The sequence below is a fragment of the Silurus aristotelis genome (genome assembly GCF_946808225.1).
Source record: "Silurus aristotelis genome assembly, chromosome: 2".
NCBI lineage: Eukaryota > Metazoa > Chordata > Actinopteri > Siluriformes > Siluridae > Silurus > Silurus aristotelis.
The window spans coordinates 20,460,826-20,480,215 of NC_139575.1; the positions used below are offsets into that span (position 1 = coordinate 20,460,826).

Consider the following 19,390-nt stretch of genomic DNA (forward strand, 5'->3'; position numbering starts at 1 on the left):
TGATTATGAATTAAAAAACAAACTTGGGAAAACAGTGGAATGGTCATTTACCTTTCCTACAGTTTGGACAGAAGCCCACCATTACATCAAACCTCGAGAAAAAGCCGGCAATGTTTAGTAAACGGATCAATCATCCTCACTCACTCGCCCTTAGAGCTCCTGGTCCAAATCTAATATCACAAATAACTGGGTATTGATCCTGAATGTGGATCTGAAGAATTTATACCGAAGCCATTATGAGAAGAGCATCAGCCTTAAAAACTCTCATAGTTCTAATAATTATAATAGTGGAATTTTATTTGTAAAGTGCTTTTAACAATAAACAGTATCCCAAAAGCAGCTTAACAGTATTTAACAGATTACAAATATAACTTTCAAATGTATAAATCAGTCCTTATAAGTTATGCCGTAAGGAACAAGCCTGTAATAACAGTGGCAAGGAAAATCTCTCTGAGATGGCAAGAGGAAGAAACCTTGAGAGGAACCTAAAGGTGCTTTTTTCTTGTCACAGTTACAGCACAGTAAAATTCTTTCTTCACATATCCCAGCGATGTTAGGAAGCTGGGTCAGAGACCGCAGAGCATTAAGGGCCTTGCTCAAGGGCCCCCAAGAGTGCCAGCTTGGCAATACTGGGGATAAAACCCATGACCTTCCAATCGGGGGGAGTGGCAGCTCCAGTGGTTAAGGCGCTGGATTACTGATCGGAAGTTCGGGGGTTCAAGCCCCGGTATTGCCAAGCTGCCACTCTTGGGCCCTTGAGCAAGGCCCTTAACCCTCTGTGTGCTCCAGGGGCGCCGTATCATGGCCGACCCTGCGCTCTGACCCCAGCTTCCAAGCAAGCTGGGATATGCGAAGAACAACATTTCACTGTGCTGTAATGTATATGTGACAAATAAAGGCTATTCTATTCTTCTATTCTAATCGGTAACCAAGAGTCTAAACCACTGAGCCTCCACAGACCCAATAGGGAACCCGTCCTCATCCGGGTGACACCGAATGTCCTTTCACTGTAGTTCAATCATCATGATCCAATGTATTTTATGGAAAACTAGAACGCTCCACTGTTCCTTTGCTTGCACACTTCAAGTTCATAGACATACTAAAATACCTACAGAATGAATATGCGGCACTGTATTGTACGAAAGCAAAAAAAAAAAAACACAAAGGCATCATGTCAACCATATAGTCAAATATGATGAGAGAAAATGATATGTGATGATAAAAACACACAAAGCAATAACATGATTCCTATCAGGGGTTTTCCCCCCATGTTGAATTGGAAAGTTCCAGCTTTTCTGGACTGTGAGGTGGAAGCAATGCCCTTGGGGGGAAAGGGTCAGTCTGGTTCTTAGGACATAAAGAATTAGACTGAGTGGATTGGATACTAGAGCTCAGGTCACTAAACTACACAGTCAGTAGCAAATTGCGAAGACTCATATGTTTTAAACACCTGTATGCTGTATATAGAGGAGAACTTCTAGGATATCAATCCTTACCCGTAAATATAGGTAATGTCCTATATTTCGGATGAAATGGATCATGATTAGTCTAAACGGGACATTTAAAGTAAATGTCTTTATATTCGTCCTACCTGATATTATGGTTTGACCTGCCTTTAAGACATCAGTCTTCCTTTATCAGTCTTCCCTACATTGTGTGTGTAGGTAATAAATAAACAAAAAGCTCACAGGTGAAAAGCTGCAGGTTTCAGTGGGCTTTACAGCTGCTCCAGGTTTGACAGTAAGAGGATTTTGGTGTGTGCTTTGCTAGGATTGCAGTTGTGCTTCACCCCTTACATGTCCAATATATTGCTCTGTTTTTCCACATGTATTCTCCAAGAGAAAGAAAAATAGGGAGAGCTTTAGAGCTCTAGACATAAAACAATTTCTGTTCAATTACTTCAGTTTCACATCAACTTAAATTATTAAATCATCTAGATTTCATCATTACCAAAAGAGAAGAGGTATATGTGGGACATGTTTGTTTTTACTTTACAAGTCAAGATTAGAGGACTCCTCTTCCTGGTTCCTTTATTTTGTGATTGGCCTTTGAAGGTCAATCGGCTGACTCGCTTCGTAAGCTCTAATTTCTCAGAAGTAGCGCCCCCCCCCCCCCTCCCCTCTCTCCCTCCTTCTTGCTCCTTTTATGCCGACCCTAGATGAAAGGTTGAGGTTAGTGTCAAAACATGATTTTAATTAATAATGAACATTACAGTATTTGTTTCGGGGCAGGCATTAAATGATTAAGATGCAATTACCATTGTCTCCATTGGTGAGCACCAGAGCCTGGAGAATATCTGAGAGAGAAACGATGCCTTTCACCACCTCGTGATCGTCTACGATCACTAATCTGTGCACCTGAAAGAATGATTTATGCTTTAAATAAATGATAACTAACTGATTAAAGCAGGACAAAGAAGTCACGATGGCAAAAAGTTATCACGCAATACAATCATATTACTAGGCGGAAAAAAGGGTGTACTCGTGTTTCACCTCTGCCTCCACCAGTCTGTTGATGATGGCCTCCAGTGTCTCGTTTGCTTTACATGTGAGAACCCCCTCGAAGTATTGAGAGCGATGCTGAAGAGCCTTCGTGACAGTAATATCCAGGTTGTTGTACGTCTTTTCCGCAGCCAGGTTCTATTAGTGTGAACAGAGTCAGAAGCAACGAGGACATAAATGGAGGTGGTGGTGAACTCTGCCTGACTGATCAATAACTAAGCCCGAGGCTTTAAACAGACACCAGTAGACGACATTGACAGCACTTTCGCCACACACATGATTCAATGGCAGTTCATCTGTCCTGACTGACACCTGCACTGCTCACTGACAACACACAAGCAAAAAAAGTGCAAAAATGTCTATTTTCGGGTATTCAATTAATATTCCAATGAAGTCAGACCATTAAAGTGTTAACAACAGTCTGCAATGATGCAGGTCTTACCCAGTTAGAGTATTAGTTGTTCATTTAAATGACCCAAATCAAATCTCTCTCTGTATGCTAACTCAAATGAGCAGTGCACTGCATTCCACCTCCCATGTGTGTGTGTGCTGATTCTAGTCAAAACATTACAACAAAAACACTTTCAAAAATGTATATTATAATTTTCTGTGGTCGAAATCCCCCGTACACAAGTAATATTTGGAAACTTACTATGACGTCAAACTTGGAGTATATATCAACCACCCTTCCTGTGTTGAGAAAAGTGGGTGGAGGGGGCAGAAGGGAAAAAATATATATTAACTGCCATCAAAGAACTTGATATAAAGTTTAACATTTCCACCCCAGCTCTCTGCTCTTACCATTATCATCGATTACTGGCAGGGCAGACACCCTCTGCTCGACGAAGATTCCCAGTGCACTATAGAGGGGTGTGTCAGTGTGGACCATGGCGATGTTCTTGAATGTTCCGATGTTCAGGTCTTCTAGAGACTTTGATAAGAAGGCTGGTTTGGGCATCTCTGAAATCTAAAAAACAGCCACAGTCAAGGAATTAAAAAATCAGCTTAAAATGAGGGTCTTAAACACTGTGAGGTTGGTTCAGTGTGAGGTTCACACACACACACACCACTTGGAGGAAGCTAAAATAATACTTGAAATGTTTATATTGTTAAATATGGTGTCTCTGGGCTGCGCAATAATCCACAAACTCTGATCTCCACATTAAAGATTTTTATATTTTCCCTCTTCCAACACGCTAAATTCACACCATGGTGGTCTGGGTACTAGCTGAAACAAGTTGGCTGTATACTTCAAAGAGAAGAAAAGATTTCATTTGAGCTAGAAAGATGAGGTGCTTTGAGTTCACAATCTGCCGTGGGCGCACACATTCAATGCATATTTAGTTCTGAGATCTCTCAATGTATGTAATTGGTCCAAATCTCATATACATCATAGAAGCACAGTACGATACTGCGACGCTCAGTGGCAATAAGACATTTGAATTGTGTAAACGTTTCAAACATGGCCATACATTCGTCAATGATGATCCCTGTCCTGGTGGTTCCCTGATAAAGTGAAGGATGATTCAGGAATACTGACAAATCTTTCTATGCTGAATCTTTCCAGGCAGTAGATAAATGTTGGGATAAGTGTATAAATGTAACAGGGGAGAACTTTCCAAAAATTAGGTTTTTTTTATTTTTCAACTCAAAGGTCCTGGTTTGACTTAAAACAAAGTGTACACACACACACACACACACACACACACACACACACACACACACACACACACACACACACACACACACACACACACACACACACACACTAATATTAGAATTAAAATGAACAAATTCATTTTAACGGCACTAATTTTATTAATACCCGATTAACACAGAGCAGAATTCAGTTTGACCCTTTTTATTAAAAAAATATTAATAAATAAATATAAGAGAGACGAAATTAAAACCTTCAGCACAACAACACCTTTATTCACAATGTCCTTTCTTTACTTAGATATAAAAATAATTATTAAATATACTCCAGTTTAGTGATTTTTTAAATCACTAAACATTTGTTTTACTGATGCACCAAGTCTCAAATCAATCACCAAAATCAGTCATGATTCTTTTTCTTCTTTATTGATAGTTCGCATTCTTAAGTAGAGCATTACCTCCATCTACTGTGGTAATGGATCAGAGCCTCATATCCCTATGCCCCAGACTAAAAAAAAAAAAACGCAATTAAAACTGTCCATGTGGAAACACAGCAAAAGTACTGTTTGGTTTCCTGATGATTTACGTAATTCAAAAACACCATAATAACATTGAAACATTTACAAGAATATTTTGTGGTCATGCTCTATGTTGAGTATGTTTTCACTAATAAAAAAACATACATTTGCATAAAACATCCATAATTGTCCATGGCCATGTTGATTAGACTATTAAAAACTTCATTTAATGTACATTCAGAACAGATAAAAACACATGATAATATCATGTTCTATAAATAAGAAGAGCTGTGAGAAAAAGTTAATCAGTTGACCGATAAACCATTTTCCGCCCAGTAACAGTTATAATGTGCACATCTACCACACACCTATTCCACAGAAGCAGAAGCGTCCTAAAGCAAACCTGAAAACACTCTGCTTACAGCCCCTGAAAACCACCTCATGCCGCTGGTAGTGCAGAGGTAAAATGGCAGTCTCTGCAGCTGTGGTGCTCCAGGACCAGAGTCTAACACCCATGGTTTGAAGGATATACTATTTATATCCCTGTCAGCTTACATAAGGCTAATGGCATTAAGGTTTCTTTAGCACAGTCAAATAAAACTGTGGGCCAGCATGACAAACGTGGGTGGAGAAATTCTAAAAATAAACTGAGTAGCAGTATCTGGTGACTTGTCATCAGAAAAAAAAAAGCCACCAATTTTAATTCCGGCAGTAACAATGACAGGAAGAGACGATCAATATGATGGAAAACAACAACCAGGAAAACAGCCCCAGTAATGCTGTAACAGCGACACTGCACCTTCTACTTCCCCCCCCGAAAGAATGCTACAATACAAACTGAATCCACTCACACAAACAGCAGCTGAAATGAAGCTTAAGTGATAGAGGTCTGCTCACTTGTGAACTTTGTGTGCATTATTGGTGTTGAGAACTAAGTTTGGAGACTGGCATCCGAAGTCTGTACTTACAAACAGTTTGAGGAACTTGAGGATCCTCTTGTGGGTAAGGATGTACAGCGTGTTCCCCGTCAGAGGATCGATTACTGGCAACCTGTGAATCTTGTGCTTTAGTAGAGTGGAAACTGCATCATACAGACTTGAAGGAATGGGGAGAAATAGAAGAGAGAAAATAAAGACATCTATTCACATTTTCCTAAGAAAAAAATGTATTAAATAAAAATAAATAAAAAAATAATACATACATACATAAATAATGTAATGTACGGTACCTGGCATTAGGTGATATGCTAACAAGAGGTTTAGAGGAGTCCTGTAGATAGACCTCTAATAAGGGACATAAAGATAAAACACATAATCAATATTACATTAATTGTATGTAACTTTTTTTTTTTTTTTTAAACCAAAAGATTTTCTTACCTCTCCACGTCTCTATTTTATGTTCTTCCAATTCATATATCTGAACCTAAATCATAAACCACAGATAAATTATCAGTCATTTACAATTAATCTGTAATGTTCAGATTTGCATTCAGTGCATTAATATGATCTTAAACATTTCTCTAGAACACTCAATTTGCACTTAGTCACGATGTGAAACTCCATTTTGCTCATTATTGGAGATTATTTACCATTGGTGACTTGTAGTAGCGATGAAGTATGTTGATGAAGTCTGTTATGGTTAACATACCTATAAAAGATGTATTATTAAAATGCAGCACAAAGGAAAACAAATACTATGGTTAAATGTACATACTGCATCTCCCACTTACCAACAAAGCACTGCTTCTTGCTGTCCCAGAGTGGAGCAGCTCTCACTCCATTGGAGACGAGAGCAAAGAAAGCCTTCTTCACCTGGTACAGGAATTGAAACAAATCATTTAGACAAGCAAACTCTAGCCCCAGTCTCTCACGTCTCCAACTGTGCTACAAAAACATTTATACTCTTACCAATAACTTTCCCATAATACAGTTTTTCTAGACTGCAATTATTTTTCTATCTTCACTTAAGGGTGATCTGTGTCCAAAGAGGTGAGCAAATCAAATGTAGATTTCCAATCAATAGATACAACACACAAAATAAATCTTTTATATGTTTTACTGTGGAGGGAACCCACACTATTAAACACTATTACTGTGCAAGTGTTTTCTATTTGTTGCAAAACTGAAAGCTGGAACAATCTCTGCCAAACCCTAATCCATGGTGGGACACCACTGACTGACCTGCAGAGATGTGTCAAACACCACCAATTTGGAGCTTGTTGGCACCAGATCATAGCAGCGGTGGGACTTCATAAAGCGAGTGTATACATTGTGTTCAGGATCTAAATGAAAGAAAATAATAATAATAAATCAAGGTTTGTTAATCTTACACTTAAACTCTTAGCCAGCAAAATGTCAATGAAGGTTTTATGACAACCAGGATATTTCAGCATCAATCACAATGTAGTATAGAGTTTCTTACCATCTATGTGTGTCTCCTTTTTATACTCAAATTCATCAACAATAGCGGGAACCTGAAAAAAACGAAACCCAAGTCATAAATAATATACACAAACAAATCAACCTTTATTTGTTCAACACACACACACACACACACACACACACACACACACACACACACACACACACACACACACACACACACACACACACACACACACACACACACACACACACTCTCTCTCTCTCGCAGACTACAGTGTGTAAATAAACCAAAAGCACTTTGTTGGATGGTTTTTTTTGCTTCAGTTCTTGACCTATTTCCTTTGTGAGGGAGTTATAAAACTGTATGCAAATCAGTACTCTTTTTGCCTTTATTTTATTACAAAAATTAAACAATACTAAACAAGCTGTCTTATTTTGAGTCGATTAACAACTTAAACCTAAATCCAGAAATGTGACGAATTTGAGATGATGTTTGGTCTGTATTATATGTGGCCTGCATTATTCAGCAATTGTGTTTTTTTCTTTTTTTCTTTTTTCAAAACCAAAGGAAAGCACACTGGAAAGCAACGTCAGCAGCAATTGGATGCCCTGAGATGTATTTGTGCATTAAACATTAGGCATATTATTTCATTGCTGGCCAGATTTGCCTGTTATCTACATCACTTATCTTGACCTACTGTGCTCAAAGTGGTGAATGTATGAAATAAAAAGTTTTTTCTTTTTAAAACCACACAATAATAGTAAATGTTTCTATCAATTAATATCAAGGTTGCAAATGTTATTTTTCATCTCATAGTTGTGAGATCAGCAGCAGTCACTGATGAAATGAAATAAAAAAAAAACATCTAAAATGCAATAAAACAGCTTAGTTTCATCACAACAAAACAATACGATCTGGTGTTTTTCAAATCTGGATGGATGGAAAGTGTTAATGCTTTGAATACATTCATATAGTACATATCTGACCCACTGTTCTCACAAATCTACCTGCGATGTGATTAGGAGGGTTTTTGGAAATGATTATGCTCTAATCTTTCATTCGTACACTCATTCACTCCAAGTCAGTTGATGAGCTAATTTGTGGATGAGGTGTGTGGAGCAGGAGGAAACTTAGACAAGTAGCTCCATGAGTCATGTGACTTGATGCCAATATGTATTGAGCGCCAACACAATGTCATTACAACTCGCTGAACTCGTATTATCTGTAGTCGAATTGGCCTCGTTTAGTAGAAATGAAGGCTTTTTAACTGTCCTTTTGCTCAGCTGTTCACATATTCATTCCCTTTTAGTTCGTATGTTTGTTTTTTTAAAACAACAGCAAAAAATCACTTAAACACACACAGCATTTCACAATCATGACCCACGAACTCCTCCACACGGAGGAAGACTTAGAGGAAGCACTAGTTTATGGCAGGAAGTTAAAACAGTACGTTGGAGTGTTTTATTGAGCAATCTACCATGTTACTGCAAATGACACAGAATGTTAGCGACATCCAGACACATCCTCCTCTTCCTCCTCCTCACTATGTGAAGTCCTCACCGGTAAACAAACATAAAGATAATCAACTGAAGATTCGGTAAATGGGATCTCTTCAGGATTTGGTGTTAAGATGAGCTAAACTACATGGATACACATAGGTTTTGGTTTTCGTTTTCAGACAAAATAAACAATGAAAATGCTCGAACATGAAAAGGTTTCATGTTACAGTGCGGCTGGAAACCATCAGTCAGTCAGGTGCCTGAACACAGTAGCTAACCAGATTGTTTATTAGCAGAATCTGACAATATGCCTTTTTTTCTTTTTTAGTCAGAAGCACATGATAATTGCTGTTGGTGTAACAATCCGTTTTCTAGTTTCTAAGACTATTCAGTGTACAGGCCAGGCGACTGTAATCTTTGCTAACTAGCTACTTTTTCATTCAGGCTAACACACGGCTAGTTCCCCAACTGGATTAAACTCTTAAACGCAAAGAGAGGGGATTATATTTATTTGGGTTAGATATTAGTGGAAAACGGTCTTCATGCTCATTTGCTCATCCTGACCAATACAAAAAGAGGCTACTTCTGAAGATACTCACACACTCCATGGTCCATACAGGGGGCTGCTGTTTCTTCTAAACACACTCCTGCTCCCGGACTCACCTCAACTCAGCCCGGAGCGTCGACCGGAAATTACGTAATGGTTGCAGGTCAGTTAAAAATGCCGTCGTTCAGTTTCACCCCTAGCGAACACGTGTCTGTAAATAAGTACCACATAATCATTTGCCATATCGTTATTATCTCGTTATGTTTAATAAATAGACAAACATATTAATTAGGGCTTTGTGTCGGCAAGAAACTAGCGATACAATACGTATCACGGATCACAGGAGCTGCGATACGATATTTTGCGCTCCATTGCGATACTGTAAGGAGGGCGATTTTGCTAAATTTTGCTAAAGCTGATATTAAGAACATACTTCTATATGCAAACTTTTTAACTAGAACACAGGGATCTGTGTCTGTATCACACCACAGTGGTATTACATTTACATTTGCGGCAATTAGCGTACAAAAGTGCTTTGAGTCTCTATCAATGAATAAATCTACACTGGTACGCCAGATTACAACAAGATAATTCAGTCTACAACTCTGTTGAGGTTTATTTTTTTTTAAAACAAAACTAACTTGGAAAGTGCTGTGCGTGGTGCAGTGCGAGGTGTGATAAGGTCTCTGAGGTAAGATGGCGCTGGTCCATTTTTGGCCTTGTAGGCAAGCATCAGTGTTTTGAAAATGATACGTGCAGCTACTGGAAGCCAGTGGAGACTCAAATCACAAGGGTGTCCTCTAAATGCCGCAAATGTCAAATATAAATGTAAATGAGCGCAGCAGTGGGGTGGTGTGAAAGAACTTCACAGCTGTGTTTTTTGGATCGTTTGCAGTGGACGAATATCGTTCAGGGAAAGACCTGCCAGCAGAGAGTCGCAGTAGACCAGTCTCGAAATGACAAAAGATTAAACAAGCACCTGGGCAGCCTGTGTGGACAGAAATGGTCGAATCCTTCGGCTGTTGTAGAGAAGGAATCGACAAGAACAAACCACATGAGCAACATGTGAGGAGAAGGACAGTTGCTTGTCCATAGTTACCACAAGGTTTCGAGCAGTGGCTGAGCAGAGAGTTTTGAAGAGTTATTCTGAGATCCTGAGCAGATGAATCATCTGGGATGACCAGCAGTTCGGTTTTATTGGGGTTGAGTTTTAACATCAAGTGTGAACACGATTAGTATCATTGTACACAACCTGTTAATTCTTTTTTAACATATGCACATAGTGGTTCAAGCCAACTAATACGAAGTAGGATTGATGATGATGATTATTGTATTATATTATTAGGCTAGTAGTTGAAGCATGATCTGAGCACTACATGTGCATGCTACAATCCTTGGGAGTTAAGAAAATAAAGTTTAAGAAAGATGAAATATTTCTTCTATAAAGGAAGAGAATGCAGTCAGGCAAGGAACGACAGGCATGCACTCTCTCAAATACAGTCCAAACTAACTTTAAATTTGAACACTGTTCTTCAAGCCACAAATTAATTCAATTCAATTACATCTGGTTGAAAGTGCTACAAACAGCACGTTGTTCCTGAGCTTTTGAATGTCATTTTAACATATTCCCACCTTAAAAACAACTGCACATAAACAAAGCATTCATTTTTATTTGTATAGTGCTTTTTACAATATAGTTTCAAAGCAGCTTCACACAGATTAGTGGCAATAAAGAATAAGATTGTTCTTTTTAATCGTAAGTTTGTCCCTAATGAGCGAGCCTTTGGTGAATGTGGCGAAGAAAAACTCCCTGAGATGGCATAAGGAAGAAACCTTGAGAGAAACCGGACTCAAGAGGGAACTTATTCTCATCTGGGTGAAACAGAAGGTCCATTTATTACTGCTTAACATTGTTGAGGTGTGTAGTGATCAAATGCATGTAGCTGTAGTCCTGGATCATTGTAGCAGACATTAAATAGAGTCCAATTTTACAACACATTAGTGGGGTGCACTTATGCTAGTACTTCCTGTCACTGTTTTAGTTCAGAAATAAGAAGACTACTATAAATCTAGCAGTTGGGATATAAACTCAAAGCAAAACAACTGCCATGGATCTTGTACGTATTAAAAAATAAAATTGCTGTTGCATTTTTGAGATTTAGAAAAGTATCACCAGACAGATTATCATGATACTCATGTGTATCGATATTTTCATACACACCTAATATTTAGTCTTAAAAAAGTCAGTATGTCAGTCTAAAAAAAGTCAGTCTAAGTCAGAAAGTTGAACATTGTGTGGTTCCTATACTACACCAGCCTTTAGAGCTGGTGAGATCTTTCAAAATGACACGATGAATTTAAAGAAGAAAAATATTCAAAGTCTTGTTTTATTTCAGTAGATGTAAAATAGTTTCATATACTAGTTTTTCCTGTTAAAATCCACAAATAGTATGAATCTGGACTGTCCCCAAACGCACAGGCCTGCTGAGGAGGAAGATCTGGAAGTGTAACTAAAGACAAGCTCAACAGAGTAACATCACTCCATATTCAACCTGTTCTGCCCAGTCGCTTTAATCCAGAACCTTAGCACAATTACTTTACTGTTGAACAAGTTGATTCAACCAGCAATAGCTTTAAATAGAGGTCCTGTTTTATTCTATTATAAAATATATCAGAATGCATTTAAACCTGGGCAGAACTGGTCCTAGGCCAACACAGACTTTAAGAAATATAATCCTCCCATTTCATATAATTATGTTACTACAGCAGTTTTTTAGCATCACCTCACTGCTCTGGTTTGACTTTGGAGTACATTTGCAAGATTTCCAGTACAATGATAATATTTAATAGGCATTATTGGTGGAGGAAGTGGGTTATATGGTCTGGAAAAAAATGCACACACAATAAAAAAAACAAAAAACAAAAAAATGTAGACCTGTTGCGCTTACTAGATATCCAGTACTTTAAATGTATGTCCAGTTTGAACTGGAATAAATTCAGTAGAAAATTTAAAATGAGACACACAAGAATGATCTTGTAAAGAGAAGGAAACTCAGTGATACATTTCTCTGACTATCTTCTGGTTTAAATCCCTGTTAGATTAGAAGGGAAACACGGATTGCAGTTACTAATAATAAGTGTACCATAGTTCCAAATATGTCCTGGTTTCAAAAGGAACGTGACAGTATAATAATCCTGTGCACCCAAAATAAGCATTTCAATACTCTATGGAAGGGTTCTAAATCCAATTTATAGACCTGCGAGTCCTTAAAAAGTGGGAGGCTCTGCTTAGAAACCTCAGCCCTGAGGAATGAGGAGAATTTGGAAACTTTCCCAAATACTTAAAAGGCTGAAACAGACCTCCCCTCGATATTAACCTAGCACAGTTTCAACAGCTTACAAGGACCACCATTTTTTATTTAATTGGGAAGATTAACACAATGGAAACTTTAATACTACAAAAGAATTGCTGTTTTTTAATCCATTTCCAAAAGGTGTCATGTTCCAGTTCAGTGTAAACCTAGTGCTTCAAAAAAGATAAGTGCCAATAGATCAGTACAAATCAATACAAAGTCATTGTCCTGACAATTTCAATTTCTTCTATTTGCAAATCACACTAACTAGTGGATGGCTTTTTTTGTCACAGGTTTCAATGGACAACAGGTTATGGGGAAATTAAAGGTTTTAAATTTAGGTCTTCAAATTTCTAAGAAAGAAATTTGTGTCAGAGAATGTGTCAATTTTCTGGAGTGTAAGGGAATTATTCAGCTGCAACTTCATTCTCTGCTTGCTGTCCTGTAGCATTTTCTGCATTCTTGGAAGCCTGTGGGTAAAAAAGAAGAAGAAAAGAACAGAATAAAAAGAAAGCAATTAAAAAGTCCTATTTCAAAACTTTTGACTTGCCTCAAGTGGCATCACAAAGTAGTTACAGTGTATCGTGTCAGTCACTAACTAAAGGCCTCACCTTCTTTTTCTTCTTCTTCTGCGCTTTACGACTTGCGGAGCTCTGTATCAGGGACTGGGAGAGAATGTGAGAAACAAAATGTTTGTAATAGCAACTCTTTTTCAATTCTAGAACTAAAAAAAAGTTCACCCGGTGGTACAGGAGTCGTTTGAACAGCTATCTGTTAATGTTTAATACCTTCAGCTCGGGATCCTGAACATCATGCTCAGATTGGTAGAGCTCAGGCTCAAATGGTCCACTGGTGATTCTCAGAGGACCGTTTGCCATCAGCAATACTGTGAACTTAAACTGAGCCACAAACTCTCCTAGAGAAAGTAGAATCAGGTTTAATTGAATTTTATGGCAAAAGAAAAATAAATACGGACGATCCCCACTTTACGAAATTTCGCGGATACGAACAAACCTGTCCTCAAAGTGAAATTTGTTTGGCGTCGGAAAAAATTCTAAAGGGCGGAGAGTCGCCGCTAGCTAGTCGTCGACCGCAGCGAGTCTACATGATGCACACTGGACTAGGGTGAATGCATTTTTTTATTATTATTAATAAAAAAATAAAATGGTATTACTTAATACAAAATATTGTATACAGTATTTCAATTAATTTGATTTGTTTTAGTATATTTTATTGTTTGATAGTATTTATAGCTCTCATCATTAGAAGATATGCGCAGTCAATAACGAACATGGTCATGCTACGAACGGTACGTAACTCGTTCTACAGGTGGGGAGCGTCTGTATGTAAAATGTGAGTGAATCACAGATTGTTACCCTCTTTTTCACTGAGTACACTAAAGGGCTGCAGCAGCTCATGTTTGGCACATTCAACTACTCCCAAGCGGGCCTTTCCCTCATCTTCAAATGCCCTGCAGGAAGAAAACATACTCATGATCTCTGCAACTACCTTTATAATGCCTAATACTTTTACTAAAACATACAAGGTACAAGTTATACATGTGTAAATGATACAATTTAATATAATTCATATAAATATATGTATCATTACTTTTGTAGTGTAACTGAAATTAAGAACAGAACAGAGTAATAAATGAACATAGCTTATACCATCACTAGCCACTTTAATAGGATCACCTGCACATTCATGCAGTTATCTAATCAACCAATGATATGGCAGCAGTACAAAGTCATCACTTTATTGTTTACATCAAGTAGTAGGTTGCAGGAACATAATCTCACTCATTCTGACCTTTACATGTTGATACCAGACTGGCTTTTTTGAGCATTTTATGCTGTTCTGCTGTTATACAACAAAATAAATGAAGTGATTGCCAGTTCTGCAGTCAGAACCATGTTTTAACGGGAGACGTCAGAGGAGATTGGTTCAAGCTGATACTGTAACTCGCATACACTCTTTTTAACTGTGGCAAGCAGAAGTGCATCTCCGAAAGCACAACTCACCTTGGGGCAGAGAAGCTACAATGCAAAAAAAAAACACACCAGCCTTAACTCCTCTAAGCCAAAATAAGGAACTTATAGACTACTGAAACTGGACAGATTTTCCCCTTTGTCTGCTTTTGGTGAGGCCCAATATAGACTGCTGTGCATAAAGATCTCAGCTGTTTCTGTTAATACACAAACCTACCAATCTGATACTAAACATGATCAGTGAGTTTGATCGGTCTAATCATATTGCACCCCTCCCCCCACACCCCCATTTTGGACGTGAGCATTAACTGAAGCACCTGAACTGCTTCTGCGTAATTTTCTTCACAGGATTTAATAATAGCTAAAATGTAAAGGTGTTCCTAGTGGATGGAAATTATTTATTCACTACCATTTTTTTTTGTAAACAAATTCATTGTAATCAGTATTTGTCTAGGTGGCCGAGCAGTATTTGCTACCTGAGAGTGAAGGGCATGGCGTCAAAGCGTCTTTCCACCTCGCTAAAGAACATTCGTGAGGTCTTCATTTTCAGCCCATATTGCTTACTGGGGTCTCGCTTGTAGATGGTGGTCCTCTGTCCTCCGTCTCTTGTCTGAAAGAGAAAATAAGATTAATACAGTAGGTGGTTTCTAACTATAACTGTCAGAATTCTTTAGAGGAAAAACCCCACAGTGTGATTTAGCTCATGATCTAAATATCACATCTGTTAAAGACACATCAGCAGATAGGATGTGAAACACGTTATCAAGCTCTGTGGTTTTGAAGACAAGGCACAAGCAGATGCTAACAGCAGGACCAGCAGTAGGTTAACAGTAAGTAGGTTTAGCAGGTTTCCTTATCAATCGCTACATGACATTTATTGCTATTAGTGCATCATGTAATCAGTCACACCAAAGACATTATTACCTTTCCCTCTCCAGTACTGATCAGTACATCTACAGCATACACCTCATGGACCTCAAACTCCACTTTCTCATGGTCCTTCCTTTAAGGAAACACAAAACAAACACTTTCATATTTCACTTCATAAATAAAAAAAAACATTAACAATGTTTGGGACCATCATATTTACAGCCAGCCAGAATTTGAAGGTGTGTATCCTACTTTTGCTGGTCTGAGGGGTTTTGAATGATCGTCTTCTCCCCATCGATAATGTGTTGCTTTAACTGGTGGGACAGCATACCTACAAAGAGGCAGCGGAGAACACTAAGAATCACATCAGGCAACATAACCTTTCCAGATCATTGCTGAGATTTCTATCCTCAAATAAGCATTACATAAGCAAGCTGTTTGTTATATTTAGATGCAGGTCTGAACGTGGTTGGGAATCCAGTCTTGCTGGCAAACTAAGAGCCTGTCAAATATGACATCCGATTTTCACAGATGCTCACCTTCAATTGGATTGCATTTGAAAGAGTGGGCGATCTTGTTCCACGCCTCAGTCACCTGCGTGTTCTTTGAGGAGGTGTTGGAGAGAGAACAGAGACAAACAGGAAGAGAGACATGAATACAATTCCATCCTCTGTATACAGCCCAGACTTATATCCAACCCTGTTCCTTATTTGCACCAGTGGTCTTTATCCATTTAATCAGACTTTTTCAGCACTGATTGTCTGCAGTATATGGAGAACTGGCTGGTCCGACTGGCCTATAAATCACTTGCACTTACTTGGTTGCCAGGTTTTACAAGACGCAGTGCTGCTTCCGCACACAAGTAGGCCGCTTTAATGACATCGGCTTTCCTGCCTGTCACAAGTGCCTCCTGGAACAAGCAGTGAGAAAGAAATGACATCACACATGGAGGACATTAATAAGAACAAGTACAATAATAATATATACATTTTATACACACCTTACTGGCCCCAACAACAAAGCTGTGTGCCACATTGGAGATAAATCCATCCACATGTACTCCCAGGTCACTGCACAAGAAGAAGGTGGGTAAAGACAGCATGCAAAACCCAGGTTACCCAAACCACCAATAATCAGTTTTCTGACAATCAATAGATTAAAGTACTCCCTTTAAACAAAACAAATGGCTTCATGTTATTAGAGCTGTGTTATTCAAACTGTGCTGCAGGAGAACTGCTGGAAAGAAAAGCTTGTAAGATGATTTTTCTAAAACTATTTCTCAAAACACACATTTGTTTCACTTATTGATCTCTTTCAATATATAAATAATTATATATGCTCATGTAATGGGGCTGTACAGAAATACAGCAGATATCACATGGGGTGTGGGTGTTCTCCTTACCACACAGTCGAATACCACTGTGTTAACATTACGATCATGGATGAGCATATAGGAACTCAAATGATTTCAAACACAACCACAAAGACTTCATCTGACACATAATTCCTACACAACTGTTGCACAGTTTATACAGATGACAGGAAAGGTGAAAAACAGCAAGGGATCAGCAAGAAAGACAAGACAAAATTACATCATCACTGAGAAAAACAGTGGGGGTGGGGGGCGGGGGGGGGGGGGGGGTGGAAACCCACACACAAGACAAAATAATGCAGGGGAGGGAGAAAAGGCAGGGAAGAAAGACGACTAGACACAGGCTTGCAACTTGTCTGAAGGTGATGTTGCCTACATTTTGACCAAGTCTCCGTCTTTAAGCGTGTAGTCAGGGTCGCTCTTCAAGGGAGAGAAGTGGCATACACAGTTATTGACTGACACGCTGGTTGGAAACGCAATGCCTGCAAGAAAACAACCACCAGTCCTCAATACAAAGTCCTCTGGCATTTTGCAAAATGTAGCAAATGAAGCTTGCAAAGACAAATCAGTTCCTAAAAGGATTAGTAGCATCGGAGCATCCCTAATAACCACCTGTCGAACATTTCGGGGGTGGATAAATCAGTAGCCCAGATACCAGAGATAATCTACTAGTTTAATTAGCATGTACACATCACTGAAACTAAAAAATAAATAAATAAAAAGGAACATGTAGGTGAAAGGCAACACGACAACTCATAACCAAAACGGTTGCCATTAACGTATTGTTGCGAACAGGGTGACAAATTAGAAACTTTTGGCCTCAGTGTTTTTTTCTTCTTATGTGGTAATAATGCACTTAACTAGCAAACAAGCTTGTGACAGCTTAATAAATCATGGTGGCTACCAAGTTTCACTTGTCCAGAGGGCTAGCTAATAAACGTACGAGTTGTCCACCCCATGCATGAAATGCTAAATGAAAACACGCCAAAAAGGTCGGTTCTACCCACCGTCCTATTCACTCCAGGAATCACACACAAGCAATAAGACGTTCACTTTTTCCCCACTTACCTTTCTTTATGTCCTTCTCCTTCTTGAAGACCTTCCCGGTCTCTGCCATAATGTACGCATCTCCTTTCTCACACAAACTAAGGACAGACACACCGGACTTGGCCGCATCGATGACTACACGTAGTGCCTCTATAGAAGTGCAACAGAAAGAGACAGAGAGAAAAAAAAACGACGACTAATGAAAATACATGGAAATAGAGAAAAGAGGTAATTAAGCTGATAGAGACATGACGCTGATGATACTGAGATGTAGTGCACCAAAACAACCATCTGCCAGATGATAAGTTATAAAACCAAGTTGTGTGTAACGTTATAACATTTGATGATGTAATGCTTTTGAAAGGGACCGCTGTGGTGATTGCAGTACACACTGCAGTGTAATGCTGAAGAGGTCCTGCTTCCGGGGTCCCACTGATGCACCTGCTGCTTTCTACAACCCCTTACAATGTCTATCAGCTCTTTGAGACTCACTAAGATGAACTTGTTTAAATATTATTTTAATAGTTAAATCACTACTTTACATTTACAAATGTGGCCTTTGGCAGACGCCCTTATCCAGAGCGACTAACAAATGAGCTTGAGGGGTAAGAACTTTGCTCAAGGACCCAGCAGTGGTAGCTTGTTGGTGTTGGGATTTAAACTCACGACCTTCCAATACAAGGGTCTAATGCCTGATACAAGGTACAATGTATTTTCCCACTAGTAATCAACTATTAAAAATATTATATCATCATATTAGTTCTTCTGCAGATCTCTACTTGTAGCCCGGGGAACGATCGACCAGCCAATCACAGCGCGAGGGGCGGGACTTTTCTGAATATGAGTACGGGAATGAAAGCGCGTGCCTTCTAGTTAGCTGGAACGTTAGCATTAGAGTACACAGTGTAATGGTGTTAAATGTCCACAATGGCAGAACAGATAAATATGGAGAACCTCATGATGTAAGATCAATAAACGAATGTTCAGCAGAAGTCCATAAGGCGACCACCCCAAACGCCTACTCTACAGTGCAGGTCATATGCAGTACATGAGTCATTTACGCTGACTCTAAATTAGCTTGCTAGCTCTTAGTGACTGGTGTTAATGGAGATCTGGGAATTCATCAGAGATCAAAACGACCAAGCACGTGAAATACTAATAAAATACACCCCACTGGTCATGTTTCGCTACGGATCAGCCCTGAGGCTGAGCTGCGTGTTCGTGCTGGCCACATGGCGCATGGAGCGGCTCTTCACACAGGCCGTCACGTTCTCCAGCAGCAGGTCACACACTGTCCATGAACCTCATCACCAGTCTCCACGAAACAACTTACGGTTAGCAATGTCACCGCCCATCTTGTACTTGGTCACAACCAAGTCCTCGGCAATGGTCTGCTCTTGCTGTTCGTCGTCGGACATTTTTGTAGCGTATCTCTCGCCGAATCCCGATCCGATCAGTGGAGCAGCAAGATCATCCAGAGCACCGAGCCGCTCACCGCCACCGCGCTTCGTTCTCTTAGCCCCGCCCAGACCACGCCCACTACACGCATACGTCACCCAACGGCACAGAACAACCAACCGCCAAAATACAGGCTGAGCAGCAGTCTGAGTAAAACGTCAAAAAAATGTCAGTTTATTGACTATAAGAAAGT

General features: G+C 39.2%; 2 protein-coding genes across 3 annotated transcripts; both read right to left on the minus strand.

Moving 5' to 3' along the window:
• Positions 1-1,266: 1,266 nt before the first annotated feature.
• On the minus strand, positions 1,267-9,281 carry prkag1 (protein kinase, AMP-activated, gamma 1 non-catalytic subunit). 2 transcript variants are annotated; one of them, XM_083560857.1, is made up of 13 exons: positions 9,159-9,281; positions 7,097-7,148; positions 6,856-6,956; positions 6,405-6,486; positions 6,264-6,322; positions 6,052-6,097; positions 5,904-5,958; positions 5,644-5,770; positions 3,303-3,468; positions 3,154-3,191; positions 2,493-2,639; positions 2,258-2,357; positions 1,267-2,154 (listed from the first exon to the last, which is right to left on the minus strand). In XM_083560857.1, exons 1-13 carry the CDS (start codon positions 9,165-9,167, stop codon positions 2,144-2,146), a joined length of 993 nt encoding a protein of 330 aa, XP_083416983.1. In that variant the 5' UTR covers positions 9,168-9,281; the 3' UTR covers positions 1,267-2,143. The 2 variants fall into 2 exon arrangements, with proteins under 2 accessions (XP_083416983.1, XP_083416982.1); XM_083560856.1 differs by having other exon boundaries at positions 2,034-2,137.
• A 2,181-nt stretch (positions 9,282-11,462) lies between these two features.
• On the minus strand, positions 11,463-19,275 carry pa2g4a (proliferation-associated 2G4, a). Its single transcript, XM_083535197.1, has 13 exons — positions 19,073-19,275; positions 17,761-17,889; positions 17,069-17,174; positions 16,321-16,390; positions 16,138-16,230; positions 15,860-15,923; positions 15,573-15,651; positions 15,375-15,453; positions 14,927-15,060; positions 13,836-13,930; positions 13,248-13,375; positions 13,071-13,124; positions 11,463-12,929 (listed from the first exon to the last, which is right to left on the minus strand). The coding sequence occupies exons 1-13, from the start codon at positions 19,155-19,157 to the stop codon at positions 12,867-12,869; spliced, it is 1,179 nt and encodes a 392-aa protein (XP_083391323.1). The 5' UTR covers positions 19,158-19,275; the 3' UTR covers positions 11,463-12,866.
• Positions 19,276-19,390: the final 115 nt, after the last annotated feature.

Coding starts and splice junctions, on each gene's coding strand:
- prkag1 (XM_083560856.1), bottom strand. Junction 6,957..7,096: donor AAAGGAGACACACATAGATG/GTAAGAAACTCT, acceptor TCTTTCATTTAG/ATCCTGAACACAATGTATAC. Junction 6,098..6,263: donor GCTACTACAAGTCACCAATG/GTAAATAATCTC, acceptor TTTATGATTTAG/GTTCAGATATATGAATTGGA.
- pa2g4a (XM_083535197.1), bottom strand. CDS start 19,157: ATGTCCGACGACGAACAGCAAGAGCAGACCATTGCCGAGGACTTGGTT. Junction 13,125..13,247: donor TTCAGGATCCCGAGCTGAAG/GTATTAAACATT, acceptor ATTCTCTCCCAG/TCCCTGATACAGAGCTCCGC. Junction 12,930..13,070: donor AGAAGAAGAAGAAAAAGAAG/GTGAGGCCTTTA, acceptor TTTTACCCACAG/GCTTCCAAGAATGCAGAAAA.